The sequence below is a fragment of the Lepidochelys kempii genome, chromosome 5 (genome assembly GCF_965140285.1).
Source record: "Lepidochelys kempii isolate rLepKem1 chromosome 5, rLepKem1.hap1, whole genome shotgun sequence".
Taxonomy (NCBI): Eukaryota; Metazoa; Chordata; order Testudines; family Cheloniidae; genus Lepidochelys; species Lepidochelys kempii.
In genome coordinates, this window is record NC_136384.1 from 23,487,012 (window position 1) to 23,501,907 (window position 14,896).

Below are 14,896 nucleotides of genomic sequence, written 5' to 3' on the forward strand. Positions count from 1 at the left end.
TTTTAAAGCACCACTTGAAAATGGTAGCCTCCTTCTCCCCTCACAGAAACACAGGGTCACTGAGGTCCTTTTTTCTCCCTGGGAGAGCTGCCAGGAGCTTTGTTTATCTCAGCAGCTGGAGTGTATCTGCTTGGATGGGTGCTGCATTCTTGTTCTCTTGCTACCAAGAGTTTCCTGCTGGAGTGGTGTTGGCAGGACACTCCAAAGCAGTGGGTCTTGGTGTTAATACCGCATTGAGATAAATGGGGTAGTACATCCATATTAGAGCTGTTGTCTTAGGCTCTCTGTAGACTTATTCAGACATCAGTGCATTGGATACACTCAGGTCATCTTTTCAACCTGTTCTTTCCAACTAGAAAGGCTAGAAACTTCTCTTAAAAAAAAAAAGATAAAAACAGATTCTTATGTAATAACATGACTCAAGCCATGGGCCTATAGTGCCTACACCTTAATCTGGCCCTAGATATCAATGAAGATATGAAACCTTCTAGCGAATACAAATGACAAGGTGCATGTATTCCCCACAGAGTCTTGCAAGAAATTAAACTTCACTAGAGTTAAGAGAAGAGAACTAGCTCTTTCAGGTATAGTATCTTGTATGGCAGGCATGGGACACCAAATGAAGTGGATTGTCCAGCAGTGTCAAAGACCCTTATGTGCAACATTTACTAAACACTTGGGAGGCAGGTCAGTGGAAGAACTCCAAATGAGATTCTTCAGGTTTCTGGAAAATGCCTTCTTCATACTGAGCATTCTCTGACATTTAACAAGTACATAGCAAAGTCACTGCCGTACTAGCGTTACATCATCTTATTTGCATGGTTACCCCCTATTAGCAGAGAGTATGTCTACACTGCAGCTGGAAGCCAGCGTCCCAGCTGGGTAAGCCTGCTCACACTAGCTTGGCATGAGCAAGCATGCTAAAAATAGCAGTGTGGACATTACCACTTCCGAGGAGACTCAGACCCTTGAGAGCCTGAACTACAGTGGCCACACCACACTGCTATTTTTAGTGTGCTAGCTTGAGCGGAGCTAGCTTGAGTCTGTCTGCTTAGGCTGGGCACCTTGCTCCCAGCTGCAATGTGGACATACCCATAATGATGTGAATGCTGTATTATTGTACAGAGGAGGTTCTAAATTAGTGGTTTTCAACCCGGGGTCTGAGATCCAGCATTAGACTTGCTGGAGCCCAGGGCAGAAAGCCAAAGCCCTGCCGCATGGGGTTGAAGCCTGAGCCCTGCCACCCAGGACTGAAGCCGAAGCTTCATAAAGTAATAGTGTGAATTTAGTGCTTGTGGAAGGTGACAGACTTGGAAAGTTGTCTTCTATTAGCAGGGCAGTTGGTACAACTCTGCAACTGATTATAATACATGTTCCCCTGAAACTCAGCCAGCACTATTTCATCACTAAAATAGCACTGAAATTGTCACTAGCATTCCTAATTAACACCCATTGAGATGAGTGACGGAATCTTTTAGAGCTACAGCATGTTTAGATGTTGACTGTAGGATGGCACTGCATCTGTTCACCTTTGGAAGGTTCTACTGTATTTGCAACTCTAAGAGCTAGAGACTTCCTACACAAGGACAAAGACTCAAGAGGAAGTGACAAGGCCCCAAGAGCCATGCAGCTGCAATCTACCGCTCTGCGATGGCCATGCCACCGATCGGAAACACCACTGCTGAAGAGTGTGAAACTAGTTTACTCCCCAGATCTGTGCTGAGATTATCAGCCGAGTGGCATGGTGCTAACAGTCCCCCAGCTGCAATGGGGGCCAAGATGCACACGCTGCGAAAGGGGAGTTGGGCTCCAGAGTCCCTGCTCTTGACATGTCCATTCTCCCTTCAATTTAGGGTACAGGGGAGAGCCAGACCTGGGCCCTGCACAAGAGGTCTGTTACCCTCCCTGGCTCTTAATCCCTAGCTGAAGGGGGTGACTAGGGATCAGTTTCCTGCCCAGGCCACACGGGGGCAGGGGTGTGTGGGGGCTGGCTCCCTTCTACGCCGGGGCGGGAAGCACAGGGCCACCCATTGAGCCTCGTGGCTTGGACTAAAGAGACGCTTCCTTCCTCTTTAAACACCCCCGCCTCGGCAGCACCCTACGTGAGGCGCTGCGGGACGTAATGACGTAGTCAGGGGGGTGGGGCTTGCCGGTTGCGACATTTCCGTTTCTCTTAGTGGCGGTGGTAGTGTGCTTCGGAGAAGAGAGCAGCACGCAGAGGGAGCGGGACGTGAGTATCGCTCTCCTCCCCCCCCCCCCCCGGGGCTGCGTGCCCACCACCCGCCGCCATCTTATATCTCCCTCTCCCCCCAGCTCAGGGCTTGTGCGAGCCGGGGGAGGGGTGGTCTGGCAGCTCCGCGCTCGGACCCGGCGGGAGGATGAGCCGCCGCCGCGCCTCGAACGCTGGGGAAGGCTCGGCCCGCGGGATTCCCGCCAAGCTCCTGCTCTGCCCAGTGCCGTGGGGGAGGGAGACCTCCTCCCGCTCATCGTGGGGGGGGGCGTTGCGTTGCGTCGAGAGACGCTGCCATGTTTGGGGGGCAAAGAAAGCTCATCCGAGTGAGGGAGAAAATGGCGGCGGGGAACCGCCTACCCCCATCCCCCACTGCGCGACCCGCCTCCGTCCCATGACATGACTGCCGCCCCCAGTTAGCCGCCCCGCCCGCACTCAGTGATTCGGTGTCGTGTCCCCCTTTCCTAACCAGGCCCGTCTTCCCCCATTTTCTATTCATTTGGGGGGAGGGGAGCGTCTGAACGAGGGAGAAAATGGCGGCTGGGAGCCGCCTGCCCCCTTCATCATCTGTGTTTCTAGGCTGTCCCCTATTCTGTACTCAGTGACCTGTCCAGTCTCATCTCCCTCCATTCCCCCTTCAGTGACTCCTTTCCACCCCATTTTCCTCTGGGTGCCCCATATCTACTCCCACCTCGTGACCCATGTCTCTTCGCATGGTCTTCTTTCCATCCCATGGTACTAGATAACCTTGCCTCTGAGTGACTCGTTCAGTCCCATTGCCCTGTTCCTCCATGTTTTCTCTCGCTAATCCTAGCCCATGCCCTATATTATTCCCCCTTAGTTCTCTATCACCTTTCCACATTCTCATTCTTGGTGTCCACTCCTCCTTCACTTCATGCACCTTTTGCTGTCCTTATTATATCTCCCTTCTTTTAAAACATTCTGTACCATTGCCTGTGCATGCTGTATCAGACATACTGGCCTACCTTCTTTCATCCTAAAAAGAAAAGGAGGACTTGTGGCACCTTAGAGACTAACCAATTTATTTGAGTATAAGCTTCCGTGAGCTACAGCTCACTTCATCGGATGCTCAAATAAACAAGTACTCCTTTACTTTTTGCGAATACAGACTAACACGGCTGTTACTCTGAAACCTGTCAAGTCTTTCATCCTGTTTCCCACCCACATAGTGGGTTCTGCTCCTCTTCAACACATTTCCAACCCTATGACATGGCAGACTGTTTTTTTCCCTCATTCCTTGTGTAACCCCCAGCACATTCCAATTTCCTATTCTCCCTCCTCCTCACCTGTGTTCCATTTTCCCTCGTGTTGGCTGATTTTTCACCTGACACTGTTCTTTCGCCACATGTATTCATTCCATATGTCAGGGGTGGCCATGCTTATTGACCCTCTGAGCCACAGAAGACAATCTTCAGAAGTTCGAAAGTGAGGGAAGGCCTGCCCCATGGGGTTGAAGCCCTGAGGCCCCCCCTCTCCCTGTTGGATAGAAGCCCCTACCCCACCATCCTGCTGCAAGGCAGAGGTCCTGAGCCTCCTCGCTCCCCACCAAGTCTGGTAGGTGGAGAGTGGGGGGCTCCGCGAGCCACATTTTTTAACTGTAAAAGAGCCACATGCGGCTCATGAGCCAGTTTGGCTACCCATGCCATATATTGTTGTCTTCATCCTAACACATTACCTTGCACTATTGTATTGCCCTGGGAGTCATCCTCCCCTTACTTGACATAAACCAGTAGTTCACAAAGTCCCCAATCTCTCACTATAGTTCCTTCCTTACAAACTGTTCCCCTTTATAACATATTTTTTTGCTTTGTTCTTTCAAAGGCTGGAAAGATATTAAAAGCAATTATTTAAAATTCTTCCTGTGCCTCTCTTGTATATGGAATACTAGATATTCACATACTATATCTATCCATAGGTTTGCAGAGTAGACACATCCGGCAGTATCTCTTCAAAAAGATGTGGATTTCCATGCATGCCAAACTAATGAAAATTGGGTCTTAAGTGATTTGCCTGAGATCACCTAGGAAATACGTGGCAGAACTGCGAATAGTGTTTTATATATTCTCACCTAAATGTGGCTTAACCACAACACCGTATTTTTTTAATTTTTTGAAACATAGGTAGAAGAGTTTATGATGATGGTTCTGTATCTCTCATTACCAGCAGTTGCCATTCTGTGACCTGGAAATCAAAGTAGACAAAATAACAGTACATAAGAGTGAAGGGAGTCATTTGCTAGATAATGGTGTACCCACATGTTTTGTGACATTCATTGAAAACTTCTATTTAAATGTATGTAGAAACATTTAATTAGTTTGTTTTGATAATAAATTAAATTCTTAGTAACTTAGACTGACCTGTTTATTACTATTTTGTGCACCACAAATCAAGTAAAAAAACTGAGGCCATGTCTATGCTATAAACTTACATCAGTGTAACTACGTGTCTCAAGGGTCTGAAAAATCCAGACCCCTGAGCAGTGTAGTTACACTACCCTAATAATCCCTCGTGTAGACAGTGCTATGTCAACGGGACAGCTTCTTCCATTGACACGGCTACTGCCTCTTGCAGAAGTGGATTAACCACACTAAAAGGAGAAGCTCTTCCTTCAGTGTTGTAGCGCTTCAATGAAAACACTACTGTGGTGAAGCTGCTGCTGCTCATGCAGCATTTTAAGTGTAGACATGATCTGAGTTCTTGTCCTGAATAGGTTACAAAATAAGTGAGTACACAAATGAAGGGAATGGATCAAAGGAAAGGGAGATGAAGGACTACGGTGATGATGAGATCACACTGTTGCTCAGACAGACATATATTGAAGTTTCTTGCCACTTCATGTTGGCTTCAAATAGGAGATACTTGAATAAGATGAGAGAAGAGGCTTAACAAAGGAATTTGGGGCATGCATTCCAGTCATAAAGGGCAGCGTTTCCTGTATGATATTTTCACAATACCTTTCTTCCCTCCAGAATGCCTAAATCAAAGGAACTTGTGTCTTCAAGCTCATCTGGCAGTGATTCAGATAGCGAAGTTGACAAAAAGGTGAATATTGGACACAATTGCTTACTGCATTTTAGTCTAATAATTAAAAAACAAAACACCAAGCAAACTTATTCTGGCTTGGATTAGGAGGCAATTCAATTTTGCTGGAATAAGTATGCCACGGTGTTTGTGTTGCCTAGCTCTTTTATTAAGACTGGGATCAGTGGTTGGAAGGTGAGATGCTTCTAAATATGGAATGAATCTATTTTTTTAAGATCGTCTTTCTATCATTTGCTATTTCGCTTGTGGCATTTAACCACAAGGTTCTTGGAGTTCTGTAGATCTCTGTGGTGAGAGCAAGAATACTAAACCATTTTAGTTCCCTTACTCTGTTAACATTTCTCTTCCTCCTAAACAGCTGTGAAAGCTGATGTTGAGAAACATGATTGTTTAGCTTCTTAAGCCCATCAAGAGTTGATATACATGCTGGGCTAAAATTATTGTAGTGAGCATTCTGCATTTGAAATGCTGGTTGAGTTTTCTGTAGATATGACAAAACAATATTTTTTTGTTATGTATATTCTGTAGTTCACTGTAGATACTAGAGCTGTGAAAGCATGAAGATCTTGGAGTGCTGTTTGTAAGTTAGTAACAAAATGGTAAAGTCAGAATAAAAGAGAGAGAGGAACGTTCTTTCTCTCCTTCCCTCTCCCTTGAATTGGGGAGATTTAAAATGCAAGGTGAGTGTGTATAAAAAGAAAATGTACTGTCCACCTCAGTTTTATTTAGATCTTCTTTGGGTTCCAAAAGATTAACATAGTCTTTAAAAAATCCCACATGCACTCACTTTTCGAAATAGCAGTATTTTGTCTCCCTGCTTTGAGCAATTTTAGTGTAAGGTAAAACATTAAGGGTAGAACTTACAGAAGTGCTTATTGTTCTCCTAAATCTGTTCCTCTTGGATTCCAATGAGAGTTTTATCATTGACTTCAGTAGGAGCAGAATTAGGACATCTTAGAGCACTTTTAAAAATCCCACCCCAAATTCACTGTATTAAAGTCTTGTATTGGTAGTGAGATGAACTACATAATATAATAGTTCTTTGCAGCCTCTGATTTCTTCTTTTAATAACTAATAAAATGGGATGTGCTTTGTATTTTTTTTTTTAATTTTTGGTTAAAGGCAAAGAGGAAAAAGCAAGCGGCTCCAGAAAAGCCTGTAAAGAAACAAAAGACTGGTGAAAGTTCTAAAGGTGCAGCTTCCTCTAAGCAAAGCAGCAACAGAGATGAGAATATGTTCCAGGTAACATTGATAATGTTACTTCTAGAGACTGTTGGTTGAAGGGTTCCCGGGGAAGCATGTTACAGTCTGTATTCTGTAATCTTTATGAAGAGAATCTTGGAACACTTTGGTTTCTTATCCAGGTATAGCATAGCATTCAATCTCTTGGCATGTTTTGGCTAAATGGGGTTACAATGTTAGAGTGAAAGTGAGATACCCAGAAAAAGCAGTGATAGGATTTGATAGAGTAAAATAATCCATGCTACGCCATTCAATTCTAACTTTGGTTCATTGATTGTATCACTTGTTCCCAGTATTTTGTCTTGGTTTATAGTGTCATTTTTTTGACAGTTAGGCATTTCTGTTCTAAACTCTATTAATAGAATTATAATTAGGCTGTAAATGTTAATTCAAAACCTGATCTATATGGGAATACTTTTAATCAGGGCGCTTTGACAAGAGGTTCCCAGAAATCAGTATGACTTCTCTTCTGCCTACCCAGCTGGACGAAGAGCAGCTGTCAGAGCTCTCACCGTACCAGACCAGGTCTAAGGATAAGTTTGTCCTTGAGTTTATATGTGCTCTTTTATTCTGGGATTCAGTTTTTATTAACAGAATATCAGAGAAGATTGAAACAGATCATCATGGAGAACTGCTAGTGGTCTTTGCAACGGAGTGTGCTGGCCTCTTTAAGACAGGCCCAGGGTTCAATACTGTCCTATTTCTGCAATAAGGCATTCAGGGTGTTGTAGTTCCTGAGGATATCTGGGAGTTGTAAGCCTTGCATCAGTCAGTGTGCTGAGAAAGGAGCAGGAATATAAGGCCCCAGCTTCCTCTTCCTCATTGCAAGAAAGATTGGGGAGAGGAGAATACCTGCTGTGAGCCTGCTTTAAGACAGTAAGAAAGGGACAGGGTTTTTTCATTCAAGGAACTTTTGAAGAATTTGGTGAAAGGGCCTGAAAAGAAGCCTAAAATTAGGGCATTAGTGCTGGCAAAGGAAGTAGCTTGGGGTGGGGGACAAAGCAAGTGAGAGTTGGGCTTGAACTTCAGTATTCCACATTAGATCTTCAGCCTCCCTTGTATTTAAAAATAGAGCACACTGTGATGTATCCAGAATCTGACTTGAATCAGAACACTTCCAAAGTGTGGGATTCTGGTTCGGACTTACTTTTGTCTGTTAGGAATGTCAGTGGCATATCAATTAAATATGAAGATTAATAGGAAAACCAGTAAAATATTTTACTTTTTATGTTGAATGAAAGTCTCCCATCTTGGAATGTTTTTCACTTATTTTACATTGCTTTCAAACTTGAAACATAATTCAGAATTTGGCACCTATAGGTAGGGGGTTCTTACATGTTTAGGGTAAAGCACTGTTCCCTCACATTCTTGATTACTTAAAAATTCCTATGGCGAGTAAAGCAGTTGCTTACCTGGAAAAACAATATTAAAGTGTTTGTACTTTTAAGCTTCCTTTAATGTAATTTGGTGTCTGAAAACAGTGGAACTAATACAGTGCTTCATAATGGTTTTTCACAGTGGAGAGGGTGACTTCTGGAAGTTCTAATGGTGGTGTGAGGTGCAGTTAATCTTAGAAAACCAGACAGTTGCATGCCATATATAGATGTGAAATCTGCTTTCTTGTGCCATCTAGGATTTAATTTGGTTGTGATATCCAATTCTCTAACCTAGTTCTGTGGGGATTTAGCCCTGAGCTAAGCATCAATCTGTGTGTGTTTGGAGCTTGTGGCTTCCACCACCTGAATTTACTGGAAAAATTCATAACCTCAAGGATTTCTGTTTATTTAACCTGTGTAGATCTCACTTTGTTTCTGGAAACATTGACAAGAACTCAGATTTAGAGCGGGAGGAGGTGATGGTTTTGTTATCATCTTCATTAGTCTTGTAGCTTGAAAACAAATTTGAATGAATTGTCTTCTCTTAGCATTTTCTAGCTTCATTAACAAAGTTTGCACAAGGAAGCAGGATTTTTTTCTGAAAGAATCCGTAATTTAAATTGGCAGTATTTATTAGGAATTCAGCTTTTAGGTACAAATGAATTTTCTTTTGAGGACACCCATTTTTCCAGGAAATAATGCTGAATTCTCTTAAAACATGTTCGGTCCTTCATCCATCAATGCTGTCATCACTTATTAGTCCTGATATACTTCTTCAGGAAAATACTTAATCCAATCATTTCTACTTAAATCTAAAATAAGCTGCAGCAGTAATCAGTGTCTCATATCTAAGTATTTAATGCTGATTAGAAAAATGAATAATCCAGTACTGTGTAAAATGTATTCAATTGTTCTGATTTGTTTTATTGGCAGATTGGCAAAATGAGATATGTCAGTGTTCGTGACTTTAAAGGGAAAGTCCTAATTGATATTAGAGAATACTGGATGGATCAAGAAGGTGAAATGAAACCTGGCAGAAAAGGTGAACTTCTATTTTGTGTCATTAGTTGCATAGCATTAAAATATATTTAGCTTAGCTTTATTGAGGAAAGTGGAAAATCATCTAACTTGAAGAATTCTGTAAGTATCAGATTCATTTGCTTCACAGCTCAATAATGAGGCTTTGAGATCTTTGTCTATATGTCCATTCTTGATTCTAATGCAAAATTTTAATGTCTTGATTATACTTTCTTCTTACCCAATAAGACATCTTCTAAGTAACTCTAAAATATTTTAATGGGAAAGCCTTAATATTGGGGGGGAAATCTAGGCACATGCCACAGTTCTGGTCCTTTTCCTTCTCTTCTCCCACTCCTAAAAGTCTATTTTGGTTCCTTGGCAAAGAGGATATGGTCCACAGTTTTAGAACGGGGTATAAAACCCCATAACTTAAAAATAAAAAGACAATTTTTAAACGAATTAGTTGTAAATTCAGGTTTAAATTTGCTTTATCTGCCTGAAAGTTGTGCTTTAAATTTTTATAATTGAAAAAAGTTTGTGTTGCAGTGGATTGAAGTTAGGCACCATGTCTAAATAGCATTCATCAAAACAAGACTGCGTTTTCTCTTTAGAAACAATAGATGGGAAAAGTATTAAAAAATTCTGTAGCCTGGACTACTGAATAACTGTTGCATTTTTCTCTAATATTTTAGCACTTCTTATTTCCCCCAGATAGTTTTAAGTTACCATTGCATGAGATAATAAACTGCATGATAACCTATTACAGTTTTGGAGCTGAACAGGGTTCAGTGGAAACACAACTGCTTTGATACAAATTTTGCAGAAAAATTTTGTTTAATTTTTACAGTGTTATACCAGTAAGTTATAGTACTAAACATTTTTTGGGGGAACCTACCATGTCTCCAAGATGCAAAAGTCCCATATGGGAATATTTTTGAAGAGATTCCTGTATCATTTGGAAGTATTAAGAAAGGATCACATGCTGTATAAGCGTAACAAAGACAATGCAGGGCTTGGTAGCAGGAATGAAACAACATTTTGAAAAGTGTGCTACCCATGCCAAGGATGACATTGAAGATACTGTTTCTCTGTCAGTCTGAATATTCTGGATCTTTTGGTGAGTAATGTTAGCGTTTTTATTACATTTTAGAAAAATATTTAAAAACAAAGTTAAATATTGCTGGGTTATTTTCCTGTGGGGGTTATAACAAGAAGCAGAGAAGTTTCGTTTCATCTGAATGAGAATTTTAAGTGTTTTGAGGTTGAGAAGTTTGTCATTCAAGGCACCATTCAGTGTCCATTCATGTTTAGGGAAAGACTCCCATTGACTACAGTGGGCGTGGGACTGGACCATGAGAGAATATCAAAGGTGGCAGTGCAGTAGGGCATCATAATATTATGGATACCTGAACATCTCCATTTTGATTTGACTGCCTTGTACTGCTGAGTTTTGAACTTGACCCAGACATTCTGTATGAACTAGTTTAGGCAACGGAGTAAAACACCAACCACAAGCAGGTTGAACTACTATACTGCTGGTATAAACATCATTTGAGCAAAACACAATATGTAATTTTTCAGTTTTTTTAACTAAATTTCTTGAAATGTCCAATGTATTAATCCTCAATACAGACTAAATCCATTGAAAGTTTGAAGTTTTAAAAACTAACTGCTTTGAATTATCTGAGTACAGATAAACTATCATCTTCTGTTAACCCTCTTAGGTTGGGACTAGGCATGAGAAATTTAATTCCAAAATTTTAGTTGACATGGAAATAGGAGTTTGGAATGCAATGGCTATTCCAATTTATTTTTTTTTATAGTGGTGGTGCAGTTCAGATCTGTAACACAACGCAAACAGTGTCACTTTCTCATAGTCCTTCCTCATGTCTTCTTATGGCACCATTTTTACTGAGCCATTCCTAGTGTCTGTTGCCATCTGGAGAGGGACAGAGTTAAGGTACACACCATCCCTGCAACACAACCTTAACTTTGTATTTCCTGGTTTTCAGAGGTTTAAGTTTAGCCACTCTCCACATTCTGGAAGGGCACGAGGCAGCACTGTGCAACATTATCTGTGGGTCAACGAAGTTTTCAGGCAGTTAATTTTAGAATTATACAGGTGAGATGAATGACCACTTTCTGCATTGTTGTTAGCTTCATCATTACCACTATCAGATGCATTTGGCAGCAGCAGTACAACTAAACTTGTTAAAACACTTGTTTGGTGCAGTCAAAGAAATATCCATTTTCATAATCCAAAACAACCATGGACTACTTTGTAGTCAATACTGGTATTCTCAATGAAGAGTTCATAGTTGAAGATTGCTTGGGTCATATATGCAGCTAATCTTTCTTACAACTTTTTACGAAGAGTTTGAGATGGTTCAAGCTTGGACAAGGAGCAGGAAAAATGTCAGTGGTACCCCAAAAACAGAGTTAAATTGTAGATATGTAAAGCACTTCCTTGATCTAACTTTCTTACCTGTATTCTCAATCTAAAGTACCAGTATAGATGTTAAAAGTAAAAATGAAATGAATGCTGCTATGACATGTACATTATAATACATTTTCAGAGCTGGAAGAGAACCACCCAAAAATGTTTTTGCTGCTGAACTCAGTGAAGTTAAACCCATGGACTGGTGGAAATGTCTTGGCAGTTTCACAGAGATGTAGAGCTCAGAAAATAACTTTTTTTCCCCCCTGGGGTTGAAGCTACTGCAGGTGTACAAACAACATTATCTAAATCTTGACTAGTTTGTTCTAATTTCAGAAACTGATAGTGTGTAAAGGAAGTAGGAAATCTATCTTGAACAATTAATCCAGGTGGCAGATGAAGACACTGTATTCTAGAAAATTTCTCAGTGCAGTTTCTCTCATTTATTTAGTCAGTTTACTAAAACTGAAAAAAAACCCAAAACCCTTGTTTTGCCATTACCTACTATTGATTTAGTACATATCACACTAGAGCTTGGTTTCAATTGAGGTTTTGTTACTTCAGCAGTTGGGAAAGCAGAGCCCAAGCAGTAACATTCCAACATGTTGGTTTTGGTGTAATCCCAACAAAATTTACTTGTTGTACTACTCACTGTATGTACTACTCACTGTAGTTTCGTGCAAGGATTTTCAGTGGAGCCTAATGACTTAAACATACGCATCCCATTGAAATTCTGTGGGAATTAAGTGTCTACCTCCATAAGCCCCTTTGTAAATCCAACATGACTAAACAAATGTTGACTAAATCAGAAATGTAGGTCACTAAATTTGACGACCATAAACTCTCTGAAGAAGTTTGTTTGGTAAAGTAAGTTGCTGCTTGAACAAGCCACGTATGTTATTAAGGCCATGTCTATATGTATAGCGCTACAGCGATGCAGTTGTACCAATACAGCTGCAGCGCCTCTGGTGAAGATGCTCTGTGCCAATGGGAGAAAGCTTTCCTGTCCCCATAAAAACCCACTTCCAGGAGCGGCATAAATTGTGTTGGCGGGAGATGTTCTTCCGCCGACAAAGCGCTGTGCATGTGAATGCTTATGTTGGTGTAATTTACGCCGATTGGGGATGTAATATTCACACCCCGGAGTGGTGTAAGTTTTGTTGATATAGGGTGTAGTGTAGACGTAATTTTTTTAGGTAAGTGATATTTAGGCAATGTGGCCAACACTAACCCTACATCAATAGATGACTGTCTTCTCTGTTATCAACCGTGTGATGTTTCCTTTTGGAAACTAATCTAAAATCTAATCTTAAAATGAGTATTGTCTTTAAATTGCTTTGACTGAAATCAGCACACTTTGAAAACCATGCTAGATTAGAATATTTGATTTTTTTGTTGGTTTGTTCATCTAGAAATGAAGTTGGTGACTATGGTAAGACTTTTGAGACAGCTTCAGAAATCAATTTGTATATTTTCTGACTGAAAGGGCTTAATGCTGTTTGTGATGGTATTTTTTCCAGTGCAAAATTAAATATTCAATTTCAGTAAAGTGGTCAAGATTTCTTGAAAAAACAAACCTGTCTTCTCTGAAAACTTGATAAAACTATGTGACAGCATGTTCAGACTAGCTGGTGTCCAAAACATGAAAGAATGTAGGAAAAGTTTTTTCCCCCCTCTAGATTAAAGTTCACAGGTGGTTGACAACAGCCGTACTTATGTTTTAATATTCTCAAATAATAAAAATATTCGGTACCAAAAAAGTCCTGATCCTGTTTTCCTTGGGTCCTGTTACAGGTGTTTTACTAAAGTGTGTCTAGATTGCTCTTTGAATGAATGGAGACACAATTAATTAAATCCTTAAATAAACAATGGGTTAAAAGTTTAAGGAACGTGCATAGAGGCATGAGTAAGATTGGTGCATGAGAAGATATAGATAAATGTCATACTATTTTGTGTGGTGGGAGAGAAGAATGGTGATCAATTCTGTAACCAGACAGGGTGCAGCACAGTGCTTTTGATGCTGCTTCAAAAAGGTTTACATGCTTAACGTACAGAATTTAGTTTTAACAAAGAAGATTAAAGGGTGACTTTAAGGAATGGGGAGCAAGTATTTAATAATTGGCTCATCAGTCTAGCAGAGAAGAGTGTAACACAATCTAGTGGCTAGAGGTTGAAGCTAGCCAATTTCAGACTGGAGATAAGTCTCAAATTTTTAACAGTGGAGATAATTAACCATTGGAACAGTTTATCAATGGTCATAGTGGTTTCTCAATCACTGACAATTTTGAAATCAAAATTAGCTTTTTAGAAAACATCTATGCTCTAGGAATTTTGCAAAAGTTCACTGGGTCCTGTTGTACAGGATGTCAAGCTAGTTGATCACTATAGTCCTGTCTGGCCGTGGAATCTGTGAATCTAAGAACATGTGTGTGTGCAAACTCAATCCACAAACGCATGGCTTTTATCACACTAAAGAAAGAAGCCTGGGCCTCTCCAGCTCATCCAGAATTCTAGTGCAGCCTGCCATCAGAGCCACTGCTACATTCACATAACACATGGGATGGGTTTCTACAAAGATGCTGCACTACCGTTTGTATCTTCTTCCCACAGCCAAACAGAATCCATAAGCAGTCTAACCTCTTGTTTAGCCTGAAGTTAAATATAAATATTCCAGTGAATAGTCATAAATGAATAATTACATTAACTAAAATATCTAACACTCACTACAGCTAACACTTTTACAGTTATGAAAATATTGATCTCATAGTAAGGTTGTTTTGGTTCAAAGATTGTTACAGTTGTACAAAATCTTCATCTTAGTTTTCATACTGCACTAAGGATTTGTGTTTAATGCATTTCAGGTATTTCTTTAAATCCAGAACAGTGGAGCCAGCTGAAGGAACAGATTTCCGATATTGATGATGCAGTAAGAAAACTGTAAAAACAGCCATACAGAAACTTTTACTGTTTTAGTTGTTTTAAGCAGTCTTTTTACACATTGGCTTTTGTTTTCTAAAATACTTGTTTTCCAAGCTATTGTATATTTGGATTGCAAAACAATTTGTAAGATGAATACTTTTTTTTTATGTGCATTAAAAGTGTATTCTAAGTGAGGCTATTTGTGTATGCTTTATTAAAAAGGAATGATTTGCTTTCAACACAGTGTAAAATAAAAACCAGTCCAGTAATACTAATAATGCATAGCTGTTTGTGGCCTTCCAGTTAACCATTTTTAGTCTCCTTTTAATTTTGGGTTCAGTTAAAATATGTTCATATTAACTGTTAATCAGGAGACATTAAAAAAACCTTGCCTTTATTGCAAATATTCATAACTTTTACATTGGAGATTTCAACTCAAGTCCAAATAATGAAGAATTAAAATAGTTTTTGTAAATAATCTTAAATGCTGTCTTTGAAAATTCACCGCATTATTCTTATGTAGAGAAGTACATAGGTTTTTTGGCATTGCTTGCATGAAGTATTACACTAAACAAGCGTATGTGATTATCCCACAATAACACTTGGACA

The 14,896-nt window shown here is 40.2% G+C and overlaps 1 protein-coding gene across 3 annotated transcripts; it reads left to right on the top strand.

Annotated features, from left to right (window-relative positions):
- The first annotated feature begins 2,121 nt into the window (after positions 1–2,121).
- On the top strand, positions 2,122–14,481 carry SUB1 (SUB1 regulator of transcription). 3 transcript variants are annotated; one of them, XR_012158848.1, is made up of 6 exons: positions 2,122–2,230; positions 5,221–5,293; positions 6,416–6,535; positions 8,845–8,953; positions 9,779–10,048; positions 14,230–14,319. XR_012158848.1 is itself a non-coding variant. In XM_073343682.1 (5 exons), exons 2-5 carry the CDS (start codon positions 5,222–5,224, stop codon positions 14,307–14,309), a joined length of 381 nt encoding a protein of 126 aa, XP_073199783.1. In that variant the 5' UTR covers positions 2,122–2,230; position 5,221; the 3' UTR covers positions 14,310–14,481. The 3 variants fall into 3 exon arrangements, 2 of the variants coding, with proteins under 2 accessions (XP_073199783.1, XP_073199781.1); XM_073343682.1 differs by lacking the exon at positions 9,779–10,048 and having other exon boundaries at positions 14,230–14,481; XM_073343680.1 differs by lacking the exons at positions 9,779–10,048; positions 14,230–14,319 and adding an exon at positions 11,508–11,738.
- The last annotated feature ends 415 nt before the right edge of the window (positions 14,482–14,896 follow it).

Coding starts and splice junctions, on each gene's coding strand:
- SUB1 (XM_073343680.1), top strand. CDS start 5,222: ATGCCTAAATCAAAGGAACTTGTGTCTTCAAGCTCATCTGGCAGTGAT. Junction 6,536..8,844: donor GAGATGAGAATATGTTCCAG/GTAACATTGATA, acceptor TTTTATTGGCAG/ATTGGCAAAATGAGATATGT. Junction 8,954..11,507: donor AATGAAACCTGGCAGAAAAG/GTGAACTTCTAT, acceptor ATACATTTTCAG/AGCTGGAAGAGAACCACCCA.